Source organism: Ranitomeya variabilis, chromosome 6 (genome assembly GCF_051348905.1).
Source record: "Ranitomeya variabilis isolate aRanVar5 chromosome 6, aRanVar5.hap1, whole genome shotgun sequence".
Classification (NCBI taxonomy): domain Eukaryota; kingdom Metazoa; phylum Chordata; class Amphibia; order Anura; family Dendrobatidae; genus Ranitomeya; species Ranitomeya variabilis.
This window is the reverse complement of record NC_135237.1, coordinates 269,580,592-269,593,663: the sequence shown is the minus strand read 5'-3', so window position 1 is coordinate 269,593,663 and position 13,072 is coordinate 269,580,592. Positions and strand designations below refer to the sequence as shown.

General features: G+C 49.2%; 1 protein-coding gene across 2 annotated transcripts in view; it reads left to right on the top strand.

Moving 5' to 3' along the window:
• Positions 1 to 2,543: 2,543 nt before the first annotated feature.
• Positions 2,544 to 13,072, top strand: part of EXOC3 (exocyst complex component 3) — a 39,484-nt gene continuing 28,955 nt past the window's right edge. Inside the window, exons 1-2 of one of the 2 annotated variants that reach the window (XM_077269617.1) lie at positions 2,544 to 2,635; positions 5,993 to 6,142. In XM_077269617.1, coding sequence (XP_077125732.1) covers positions 5,999 to 6,142 — 144 coding nt within the window. In that variant the 5' untranslated portion in view covers positions 2,544 to 2,635; positions 5,993 to 5,998. Of the gene's footprint in view, positions 2,945 to 5,992; positions 6,143 to 13,072 lie in introns of both variants that reach the window. The other variant, XM_077269619.1, reaches the window with a different exon arrangement.

Sequence of the window (13,072 nt, the reverse complement as noted above, 5' to 3'; positions counted from 1 at the left end):
ACCTTCCAACAAGACAATGACCCTAAGCACACTGCTAAAATAACAAAGGAGTGGCTTCAGAACAACTCTGTGACCATTCTTGATTGAATGGCAGAGGATTCACAAATCCAGGTGTGAAAAACTTGTTGCATCATTCCCAAGAAGACTCATGGCTGTACTAGCTCAAAAGGGTGCTTCTACTCAATACTGAGTAAAGGGTCTGAATACTTATGACCATGTGATATTTCAGTTTTTCATAACCTTAGTCTTGATGAACGGGCCGCTGCAGTGAGATGTGCCACAGTCAGTGGTGTGTACCTCTTAATGAATTTTGTGCACCTTTCAGCTACTGTGTGCCATTGCGACAAGTGTACTAAGTCAGGGCCTGGAGTACTCTTCTAGCATACCACTTTTGTAAGTTAAGATGAATCTGTTGAACGCACTTGGCTGTGCCCCACCGTCAATGCTTCAGCTGTGCCCCTCAGGCAATGCTTCGGCCGTGCCCCTCCGGCAAAGCTCCGGCCGTGCCCCTCCGGCAAAGCTCCGGCCTTGCCCCTCCGGCAACGCTCCGGCCGTGCCCCTCCGGCAACGCTTCGGCAGTGCCCCTCCGGCAACGCTTCGGCAGTGCCCCTCCGGCAACGCTTCGGCAGTGCCCCTCCGGCCACACTTCGGCAGTGCCCCTCCGGCAACGCTCCGGACGTACCCCTCCGGCAACGCTTCGGCCGTGACCCTCCGGCAACGCTCCGGCCGTACCCCTCCGGCAACGCTCCGGCCGTGCCCCTCCGGCAACGCTCCGTGTTATGAACTGGTGGCCTAGGAGCAGCATGGACGAGCTCTGGAGTAGGTGGTCTCTATACTGACCGCAGACCCTGAACTTAACACCGCAACTAGAAGTAGCTGTGGGATGTTCCTGTCACTTCCTAGACACCTCGTCACGGCCGGAGGACTAATTACCCCTAAAGAAAGAAACAGGAACACTATCTTGCCTCAGAGAAAATTCCCAAAGGAAAGGCAGCCCCCACAAATATTGACTGTGAGAGGAGAGGGGAATTACAAACGCAGACTGAAAACAGAATTTAGCAAAGGAGGCCACGCTACCTAGAAAGAAAAGACAGGACAGAGTACTGTGCGGTCAGTATAAAAAATACTACAAAAACCACCACAGAGAATACAAAAATCTCCACACCTAACTAAAGGCATGGAGGGTAACTCTGTGACTCCAGAGCTTCCAGCTTGGCTGAATAAATCCTTACACAGACAAAGCTGGACAAGAAAAAACATAGCAATTCACTGAACTATAAAGTCCACCGCATTTGGACTGCAAAAACAGAGCCAGGACTTATCTTTGATGATTTGGACAATCCAGAAGGAGAAACCAAGCAGAGATGTGGATCCCTAGAAAACAATGGACAACTGGCACTCACTAAAGGAAGGAGCCAGACTAAATAGCCCCGTCCAAAGTGGAAGCAGCTGATGACTGTTGTGAAGGACAAACAGCAGCACTACCACTTATTACCACCGGAGGGAACCTAAGAGCAGAACCCACAACAGAATTCACAACAGCTTCGGCATTGCCCCTCTGGCAACGCTCCGGCCGTGCCCCTCTGGCAACGCTTTGGCAGTGCCCCTCCGGCAACGCTTCGGCAGTGCCCCTCTGGCAACGCTTCGGCCATGCCCCTCCGGCAACGCTCCGGCCGTGCTCCTCTGGCAACGCTTCGGCCGTACCCCTCCGGCAACGCTTCGGCCGTACCCCTCCGGCAACGCTTCGGCCATGCCCCTCCGGCAACGCTCCGGCCGTGCTCCTCTGGCAACGCTTCGGCCGTACCCCTCCGGCAACGCTTCGGCAGTGCCCCTCCGGCAACGCTTCGGCCATGCCCCTCCGGCAACGCTTCGGCCATGCCCCTCCGGCAACGCTCCGGCCGTGCTCCTCTGGCAACGCTTCGGCCGTACCCCTCCGGCAACGCTTCGGCAGTGCCCCTCTGATATGTAGATGGAGCTGGTCGGACTGGTGCAAACATGACAAAAGTCGAATTCTGAGAAATCTGTTGACCCGGGGCTGAATGTAATTTTTATGTTATGAAAAGCGATAAGAAACATATTTATTAACAGCATAGAATAATTCTGCATTTGTTACATAGCCGGCCCTGTAGAAAGAAATAATAGATACAAGTTTATTGTTTTAGTTCATGTTACATTTCTGATGTCTATTCCCTTATAAAATTGAACAACACCACAAACCATTGCGATCCCAGGGTCCTCAGGGCAGAATCCCCTCCAGCCTGTTCTGTAGAGGGGTTTACAATGGAGGGGCTACGAGCAGCTCCAGGAATCTATTCACCTCACTTCACCTCCGTCCGGAGGCGAGGCACCGGGCGACCTCACAGGAGCAGCTCCGGGACACACGACCCTCCTGTCAGTCACACACATGGCCGCCTCCTCCCTGTCATCCCCAGAAACTCCCTGAGCTCAGCCTCCTACACTCCCACCAATCACAGCAGGTGTGACACGGAGCAGCACAGTGCGCAACTGAGATAAGAGCGCTGATAGGCCATTGTCCGTTTGGTGGGCGGGCCCAGACAGCAGGGAAGTGTATTGCTGTGATACCATATCAGCTTCCGGTAGTGGCCGTCACAAGACACAGCTGCGGGGACGCTGGGTATGAAGTGCTTCATTGTGCTGCCCATAGCGCCCTGTGACTGGCAGCATACGTCCACAGCGGTCTGATGCACCGACATACAGGGGGGACGGGGCAGGCAGTGCTGCTTCTCCGGCCCATAGGAGGCGGGCAGGCCGCGGCTCATTGCACAGCTACGGCCAGGAGTGGCATGGACTGTGTGTGATACGTTCTGGAACAGCTGGTGGAGGTGGCTCTCAGGCACAGCCAGGGCGAGAACATAGGACACGTGAGAGCAGAGCTGTGTCCTGCCCTGTGTAGTGTGGCGCAAGTCCTCTATGAAATAGTACGGTATGTGTGATGTCTGTGTATTACTGGAGTGATCATGTGTGATGCCTGCTGTCTGTGTATTACCGGAGTGATCATGTGTGATGTCTGCTGTCTGTGTATTACCGGAGTGATCATGTGTGATGCCTGCTGTCTGTGTATTACTGGAGTGATCATGTGTGATGTCTGCTGTCTGTGTATTACCGGAGTGATCATGTGTGATGCCTGCTGTCCGTATATTACTGGAGTGATCATGTGTGATGTCTGCTGTCCGTGTATTACTGGAGTGATCATGTGTGATGCCTGCTGTCTGTATATTACTGGAGTGATCATGTGTGATGCCTGCTGTCTGTGTATTACTGGAGTGATCATGTGTGATGTCTGCTGTCTGTGTATTACTGGAGTGATCATGTGTGATGCCTGCTGTCTGTATATTACTGGAGTGATCATGTGTGAGGTCTGCTGTCTGTGTATTACTGGAGTGATCATGTGTGATGTCTGCTGTCCGTGTATTACTGGAGTGATCATGTGTGATGCCTGCTGTCCGTATATTACTGGAGTGATCATGTGTGATGCCTGCTGTCTGTATATTACTGGAGTGATCATGTGTGATGCCTGCTGTCTGTGTATTACTGGAGTGATCATGTGTGATGTCTGCTGTCCGTGTATTACTGGAGTGATCATGTGTGATGCCTGCTGTCTGTATATTACTGGAGTGATCATGTGTGAGGTCTGCTGTCTGTGTATTACTGGAGTGATCATGTGTGATGTCTGCTGTCCGTGTATTACTGGAGTGATCATGTGTGATGCCTGCTGTCCGTATATTACTGGAGTGATCATGTGTGATGCCTGCTGTCCGTATATTACTGGAGTGATCATGTGTGATGTCTGCTGTCCGTGTATTACTGGAGTGATCATGTGTGATGCCTGCTGTCCGTATATTACTGGAGTGATCATGTGTGATGTCTGCTGTCTGTGTATTACTAGAGTGATCATGTGTGATGCCTGCTGTCTGTATTACTGGAGTGATCATGTGTGATGCCTGCTGTCCGTATATTACTGGAGTGATCATGTGTGATGCCTGCTGTCTGTGTATTACTGGAGTTGATCATGTGTGATGCCTGCTGTCTGTGTATTACTGGAGTGATCATGGGTGATGCCTGCTGTCTGTGTATTACTGGAGTGATCATGGGTGATGCCTGCTGCCCGTATATTACTGGAGTGATCATGTGTGATGCCTGCTGCCCGTGTATTACTGGAGTGATCATGGGTGATGCCTGCTGCCCGTGTATTACTGGAGTGATCATGGGTGATGCCTGCTGTCCGTGTATTACTAGAGTGATCATGTGTGATGTGCGCTGTTCTTGTATTACTGGAGAGGTCATGTGTGATGCCTGCTGTCCGTGTATTACTGGAGAGGTCATGTGTGATGTCTGCTGCCTGTGTATTACTGGAGTGATCATGTGTGAGGTCTGCTGCCTGTGTATTACTAGAGTGATCATATGTGATGTGCGCTGTTCTTGTATTACTGGAGAGGTCATGTGTGATGCCTGCTGTCCGTGTATTACTGGAGTGATCATGTGTGATGCCTGCTGCCTGTGTATTACTAGAGTGATCATATGTGATGTGCGCTGTTCTTGTATTACTGGAGAGGTCATGTGTGATGCCTGCTGTCTGTGTATTATTGGAGTGGTAGTGTGTGATGCCTGCTGTCCGTGTGTTATTCGAGTGATCATGTGTGGTGTGCGCTGTCTGTGTATTACTGGAGTGATCATGTGTGATGCCTGCTGTCCGTGTATTACTGGAGTGATCATGTGTGATGCCTGCTGTCCGTGTATTACTGGAGTGATCATGTGTGATGCCTGCTGTCCGTGTATTACTGGAGTGATCATGTGTGATGCCTGCTGTCCGTATATTACTGGAGTGATCATGTGTGATGCCTGCTGTCTGTGTATTACTGGAGTTGATCATGTGTGATGCCTGCTGTCCGTATATTACTGGAGTGATCATGTGTGATGCCTGCTGTCTGTGTATTACTGGAGTTGATCATGTGTGATGCCTGCTGTCTGTGTATTACTGGAGTTGATCATGTGTGATGCCTGCTGTCTGTGTATTACTGGAGTTGATCATGTGTGATGCCTGCTGTCTGTGTATTACTGGAGTGATCATGGGTGATGCCTGCTGTCTGTGTATTACTGGAGTGATCATGGGTGATGCCTGCTGCCCGTATATTACTGGAGTGATCATGTGTGATGCCTGCTGCCCGTGTATTACTGGAGTGATCATGGGTGATGCCTGCTGTCTGTATTACTGGAGTGATCATGTGTGATGCCTGCTGTCCATATATTACTGGAGTGATCATGGGTGATGCCTGCTGTCCGTGTATTACTAGAGTGATCATGTGTGATGTGCGCTGTTCTTGTATTACTGGAGAGGTCATGTGTGATGCCTGCTGTCCGTGTATTACTGGAGAGGTCATGTGTGATGTCTGCTGCCTGTGTATTACTGGAGTGATCATGTGTGAGGTCTGCTGCCTGTGTATTACTGGAGTGATCATGTGTGAGGTCTGCTGCCTGTGTATTACTAGAGTGATCATATGTGATGTGCGCTGTTCTTGTATTACTGGAGAGGTCATGTGTGATGCCTGCTGTCTGTGTATTATTGGAGTGGTAGTGTGTGATGCCTGCTGTCTGTGTATTATTGGAGTGGTAGTGTGTGATGCCTGCTGTCCGTGTGTTATTCGAGTGATCATGTGTGGTGTGCGCTGTCTGTGTATTACTGGAGAGGTCATGGGTGATGCCTGCTGTCTGTGTGCCGGGTATTGAGGCGAGAGACTCGCATTGCACTCAGAAGTGTGACCCTGGCCTTACTCTCACCCACCTTCACCCAGATTAACCACAGGAGAGTCTTGCTGGCCTTTTGGGGTATTCCATGCACATGTCGTGTTGTCAGTGTTAGTGTGTTCAGCTCCTTATAGTATTTTTAAGAATTTTTCTATGAAAGCATTTTGAAATCACGTTGGAACATGCTTCTAGAAGACATGAATTTGTTTCTATGTCATTATTTACTAAGCTCAGTATGGAGGAGCCAGACAGGGAGGCGGTGGCCACGGCTGTGCAGCGCGTGGCTGGGATGCTGCAAAGACCAGATCAGCTGGATAAAGTGGAGCAATATCGGAGGAGAGAAGCTCGGAAGAAAGCATCTGTTGAGGCCAGGCTGAAGGTGAGCTCTACTTGTGTGGATTGTTTTTTCCCTTTTTTACTTTTCTCTCGATTCTCCTTGGTTCAGTTCAGCAGGTCATGGGGTTTGTTGGTAGAAAAAAACTGACTGTAGACTGCCAAATTGTTGGAAACACATACTGAATGCAGCAATAGATATATTTCCAACTATACAAGGTGATATATTGGATCTCCTGTGGGCTGAGCGATATACAGCTCTGGCAAAAATTAAGAGACCACCACATCAAAACCCTGTCATGGGCAGCCCAATCTCCAGACCTGAACCCTCTGGAATGTAATTGAGAGGATGATGGAGAGTCACAAGCCATCAAACATAGAAGAACTGCTTAGGCTACTTTCACACTAGCGTCGGGAACAACCCGTCGCGGTGCGTCGGGCCGAGATTCCCGACGCTAGCGTGGTCTCCGCCGCACAACGGGGGCAGCGGATGCATTTTTCCCACGCATCCGCTGCCCCATTGTGAGGTGCGGGGAAGTGCGGGGAGGTGGGGGCGGAGTTCCGGCCGCGCATGCGCGGTCGGAAAAAGCGGACCGTCGGGAGCAAAAAACGTTACATGTAACGTTTTTTTCTCCCGACGGTCCGCTACCACACGCCCAAGCGTCGCAAAACGGACGCAACGTTTGGCAATGCGTCGCAAATGCGTCGCTAATGTTAGTCTATGACGAAAAAACGTATCCAGCAAGAACTTTTGCTGGATGCGTATTTTCGGCAAAACGACGCATTTGCGACGTATTGCAGTTAACGCTAGTGTGAAAGTAGCCTTACATTTTTGCCCCAGGAGCAGTGTGAGATACTGGTGTAAAACATGCCAAGACGCATGAAAGCTGTGATTAAAAATCATGGTTATTCCATAAAATATCGATTTCTGAACTCTTCCTGAGTTAAAACATTAGTATTGTTGTTTCTAAATGAATATGAACTTGTTTTCTTTGCATTATTTGAGGTCTGAAAGCACTGTTTTGTTTTTTTAATTTTGTTTCCAAACGTTTTATTAAATTTTGTATTTAACTGGGAAGGGTAAACAAGGGAGGGAAGGAAGGGAGGGAGGGATATGAGGATAGGGAAGGATCCCCTATGAAGATAGGGGATACAGGCAATCATAGTACTGTAAAAATTTACAAAATAGATGTGGCATAATAAAATAATACAAAGTAGATTTTAAGTAGGATAAACATCATTCTAGGAAATTATGAGTAGCTCTCTTAAACCAGAAAAGTAATAACTTTATAGTTGTAATAGGCAATAGAATCTAGCTTATATGTAATACTATAGCTTAGTATGGCTGAAACACAATAGTAGGCCCTATAAAATATTAGTATACCATTATTTGCTATGATTCACCATGTATGTAAGGAATGTATGAAAACTGTGTATAAACTTGTTAAATCCGCTTTGGCAATACGCTGTAGCTTAACTAAGAGCAAAACCTAGAATAAAAGGAGATGGTTAAAGAATGCAATGACATACGCAATGCAATAATATTCCAAAGCTGTCCAGTAGACTTGAATCATATTAAAATAAATAGCATCACTTAATAGTCTTGCGAAAATTTGGTAACTAAAATTGCGTAACTGATGGGAAAAATGACAGCCTGTCAAAGTAGGACCATCGTTAATGGTCCAGGACTAATTGGGCAACAAATTCGGTTCAATCACAAGTTGTGACCTGGACTATAAAAAGAGAAGAGAAACATTCAGGAGTTAATTTTTGGTTTGGAAGTAGGGTCAGAAGAAGATCCGGGATATCCTATACCCGCACGATCTAGGAAGTCCAACGCCTCTGCTGGAGAAGTAAAAGTACGCCATTTTGCCGCGAAGAGGAATCTTAGACTAGAGAATTGGTGCCAGTTATATTGCATTCCAGCCTGTTGCAGTCTATTGGTGGCGAGCTGAAACAGTTTACGTTTTTGCATAGTGTCCTTGCACAGATCCCTGTACAAGGTCAAGTGTCCATACTGAGACGAGAGAAACCTTGGCTCTCTTGCGGCGACTAGCAGCGAGTCTCTTAGCCAATTGGGGTATAGTGAGACGATGACATCCGCGGCAGTATTAGGCGGGAGAAAGGGAGGTCTCCGTATCCTAAATGCTTTCACTATTAGGTTTTTACCTTTAGTCTCGGGGAGCATATAAGATATCATAGATGAAATATACTTTTCTAACTGAAGTTTCCCCACCGATTCCAGGATACCACGGACTTTCAAATTGTTTTTTCTTTTGTAATTTTCAAAATCAGTTAATTTGGCCCTGAAGGAGTCTATATTGTTTTTTAGATTGACCAGGGGATCTGGACGTGCAGGCTCGCCCTCAGCACTATAACAAAACGCCAACCTTTGGTGTTTGCTTGGAGAGTGGGATTTATTCGGGATGTTGGGGGAATCATCAGAGGTCGTGTTGACGTTAGAGAATGGGGCACCGCCAAATTGCGAAAAAACTTCTCTGAATAGTTTTTTGAATATTTTTTCCGATGACCTAGTTCCTTTTAGCTCCATAGATAACAGAAGAGCCTTACACAGGTTGACCATGAATTTCATAGAGGGATACTCGTCGGAGGCCACAATTTTATCAATCGGAGAGTAATTAGGCACCTCAGTACAAAGCTGCTCCTGCTCCATGTCGCTCACATCTGAGGTTTTTGATGTGTCATCTGAACCACTTATGTCTTCCATATCGCTGGACTCCTCTGAGCACCCCTCTAAATCCGTTAACCCCTCATTGTCACAGTCAACCATAAAATCTTTAAAATCGTGGTCAGAGGAAGCTGAGGAATCTGTGTGATTGTCTGAGTGTGCACCTTTCTCTTCCAATGATGTCATAGAAAGATACGGGGTCAAATAGGGGTTATCAAAGTTAAACTGTTCTTTGAGTTTCTTTTCAAGCTCTGTGGCCATAGATTTAATAAGTGACTTGGGCAACAGCGCGGCATGTTCTGCTACTTTATTACATAATGATGGTATGCAGTCATTGGTGGAGTTCATTTGGTAGCCTAACTCCATTTTTATTGCCTCCTTCTTATCATTGCACAACAGTGAGGGTGAATAGGAGCCATATCTGTGGCTGGGCCCCTGTTGGAAACATGGCTCCGCCCCATCTCCCATGAGACTGCCCCCTTTTGAATTACTTTGCCTGTAGCCGCTTTTGTTATAGTGCTTTGGAACAAAGCACTATACTGTTATTCCACCGTGGTAAACTTCTTCTTCTTATTATTTTTCTTATTATTAGGCTTTTTTTCGCAGTTAATGCGGCCCGAACCGCTGAACGCACAGACTCCAGTGAGGTGTCATTTCGAAGCCAGCGTCCACGAGAGGTGTGCTAAGTTATTTTCATGTCGATCGGATTTGTAGTTTTGGCGCAATTTGCATTTGAAAATTGTTTCCCCCTCATTGGAAAGCATTGTTTCAATGCATTTCAATAGGGAAATTTTGCTATACGTTTAAAATGGGCTGGTTTCTGAGGCAATATCTAAAAATAACTTAACTGCCAAATGCCACCTGGCTGATTAGCTCATTGATATGCGCAGTCAGACACAGTTACTATGCCAACGCCAACCAACTCCACCAGGTCACCGTTTTGTCAGATAATATCAGCTCTTAAAGTGACAGCACAGCACAATTCAAAAGGACTATCTGTAGTCTTATTATTATTACAGTATAAAGCGCAGAGCCCCGCAGCATACAGCGCAGAGCCGCGCAGCATATAGCGCAGAGCCCCGCAGTATACAGCGCAGAGCTCCGCATTATACAGCGCGGAGCCGCGCAGCATACAGCGCGGAGCCGCGCAGCATACAGCGCGGAGCCGCGCAGCATACAGCGCGGAGCCGCGCAGCATACAGCGCGGAGCCCCGCAGCATACAGCGCGGAGCCCCGCAGCATACAGCGCGGAGCCCCGCAGCATACAGCGCGGAGCCCCGCAGCATACAGCGCGGAGCCGCGCATTATACAGCGCGGAGCGGCGCATTATACAGCGCGGAGCCGCGCAGCATACAGCGCGGAGCCGCGCAGCATACAGCGCGGAGCCGCGCAGCATACAGCGCGGAGCCGCGCAGCATACAGCGCGGAGCCGCGCAGCATACAGCGCGGAGCCGCGCAGCATACAGCGCGGAGCCGCGCAGCATACAGCGCGGGGCCGCGCAGCATACAGCGCGGGGCCGCGCAGCATACAGCGCGGGGCCGCGCAGCATACAGCGCGGAGCCCCGCAACATACAGCGCGGAGCCGCGCATTATACAGCGCGGAGCCGCGCATTATACAGCGCGGAGCCGCGCAGCATACAGCGCGGAGCCGCGCAGCATACAGCGCGGAGCCGCGCAGCATACAGCGCGGAGCCGCGCAGCATACAGCGCGGAGCCGCGCAGCATACAGCGCGGAGCCGCGCAGCATACAGCGCAGAGCCGCGCAGCATACAGCGCAGAGCCGCGCAGTATACAGCGCCCACCAAATCGGACCCAGAGTGGCTACAACTACCAAACCAGCGCCTGAGGGGCACCCAAGTGTGAAAGTCTTGCTGGGGCAACCCGGGCACCATTCCAAAGCACTATCTGTAGTTCCTTCAGGAAATACCCATCTTTTTCTCTCTGTTATCAGCCATTCCCCGTACTGCTGTCAGTCTATTTCTCTCTGTTATCAGCCATTCCCCTGTCCTGCTGTCAGTCTATTTCTTTCTGTTATCAGCCATTCCCCTGTCCTGCTGTCAGTCTATTTCTCTCTGTTATCAGCCATTCCCCGTCCTGCTGTCAGTCTATTCTCTCTGTTATCAGCCATTCCCTTATCCTGCTGTCAGTCAGAGTGACCCGGGCCACCAAATCGGACCCAGAGTGACCCGGGCCACCAAATCGGACCCAGAGTGACCCGGGCCACCAAATCGGACCCAGAGTGACCCGGGCCACCAAATCGGACCCAGAGTGACCCGGGCCACCAAATCGGACCCAGAGTGACCCGGGCCACCAAATCGGACCCAGAGTGGCTACAACTACCAAACCAGCGCCTGAGGGGCACCCAAGTGTGGAAAGTCTTGCAGGGGCAGCCCGGGCACCATTCCAAAGCACTATCTGTAGTTTCTTCAGGAAATACCCATCTAGTTATTATTGTTCTCGTTCTTTTTATTGGGGAGCAACCTTCCCCCCTTGCTCTGGGGGGGCGATCGGCTCCCACAGCACTCTCCTTCAGAATTTAATGCAGCGGGCGACTCTCGCCGCTGCTCTGTGAACTCTCTGCCCCCCGCTGCGGCTCCCGGTGTCTGGCGTGTCCTGCTCCACTTACTTCCGGGTACGAACTCCTTCGCGTCGTACCTCAGTGAGCCGCACTGATTCGGCCGGATCACTCCGCGGCCGGTCTGTCGCTCCGTCCGAGTCTCCGCTCCTGGCTCCCATAGCGGCGCGGTGGCTGGCGCCTCAGACATGGATCCCCGGCTCTCTCTCCTGTCCTCACCTCCCAGCGTCGCTGACTTGCTCGGCGTCGCTGACTTGACAGGCGCCGGGATTCTAGTAGCAGGAACCTCCTCGCCGTCCAAGGTGTCCCTCCGCCGCAACGCTGCATCGCGGATCTCCGCGGTCCCACTGCCTCCCACCGGTGTACCTGCATTCTTTGTCAGAGTTGGTGCAGGGGCAGGGGACCTCGGAGCCGCTGTCTGGGTGATTTTCTGAGCACTTTGGTGCCGCAGGGCCGCTGGTTTTCGGCTGTTAGCTCCACTGCTTAGGCTCCCGGGACTTCTTTCTTCCCCATCATGGGGAAGCCTGCTGCTGCCGCCATTGTTTTTCTCCCGGGTACTTCTCTGCCCAAATGAGGGAGAATTCCTATATGTGCCAGCGATTTTCCTCTTCCCACTTGATCCTGGCATGTTTATATAAGTTGAGGATTAAAATAGTCCAGAAATACGTAGGCTAAATTAGTAGCAATTAAGGGATTAACAGGAGCCCTGCAAAAGCACGTCCACTCCTGTCCCTTGGCAAACCACGCCCCCCTGTTTTTTTAATTTTGACCATTCCTCCTTTTCAGAAAAAAAATACAAAATTTATTGCATGGAACTTCGGAGACGTGTTGTCAGAAGTTTATAGAATAAAAGAACAATTTACATTTTACTTAAAAAAAAAAAAAAAAATACCTATAAAGAGAAAAATCAGACAAACTGAACATTTTGCAGTGGTCTCTTAATTTTTGCCAGAGCTGTATATCTGCTGGGTGGATGAATGGTTGACCATTCTGAAGAATAGAGAAAGCTGAACATGCGATCACTTAAAGTTGGGACCATTGGTCTAAACATAAAATATCTTTTTTTAGCAAAAGTGATAAGAGGTAGCACCACATACAAGAGGCGCCCGCACAATTTGATAAAAGAAAAACCTGATTATACAAGATAAAAAAAATATTTTACCTCCTTAATGACCACCAATACGTCTTTTTACTGACCTGAGATATGAGGGAATAGCTTCCCCATACAGGTGACAATCCAGCAGTTGACGGCTGTGCCCTTGGGCTCATTCGATGCTGCCAATGCAGCTCATACAGCTCGCAAGCATGATGTCTCTGGTCCGAACTGTCAAACTAAGAACCCCCCGCACACTTATATCTTATTTTCTTACACTTAAAGGCTTTGCCTAGGTGTCAAAAGCATAACTGCTAGCACAAATCTAATTTAAAAAAACACACATGACCATATTAGAACCAATGCTCCCATGGTCCTTCACTATCTGTTTTGCATGTTATGCCACATCAGGACATGACCACTACCACCTTTTTTTAGTGATTTCCTTTCCCCCTGCAGTCATTAGTATTACTACTGAAGCAAAAGGTGAGCATTGTGGTTTTGTTCCTCATTTAATCACATTTTGCTGATATCCTAATTTATTATTTCTCAAGTATGACAAGGCCTGCAGGCTGGTAGAGATCCAGGAGCCAGACCATTACTGTTCTCCATGGCATT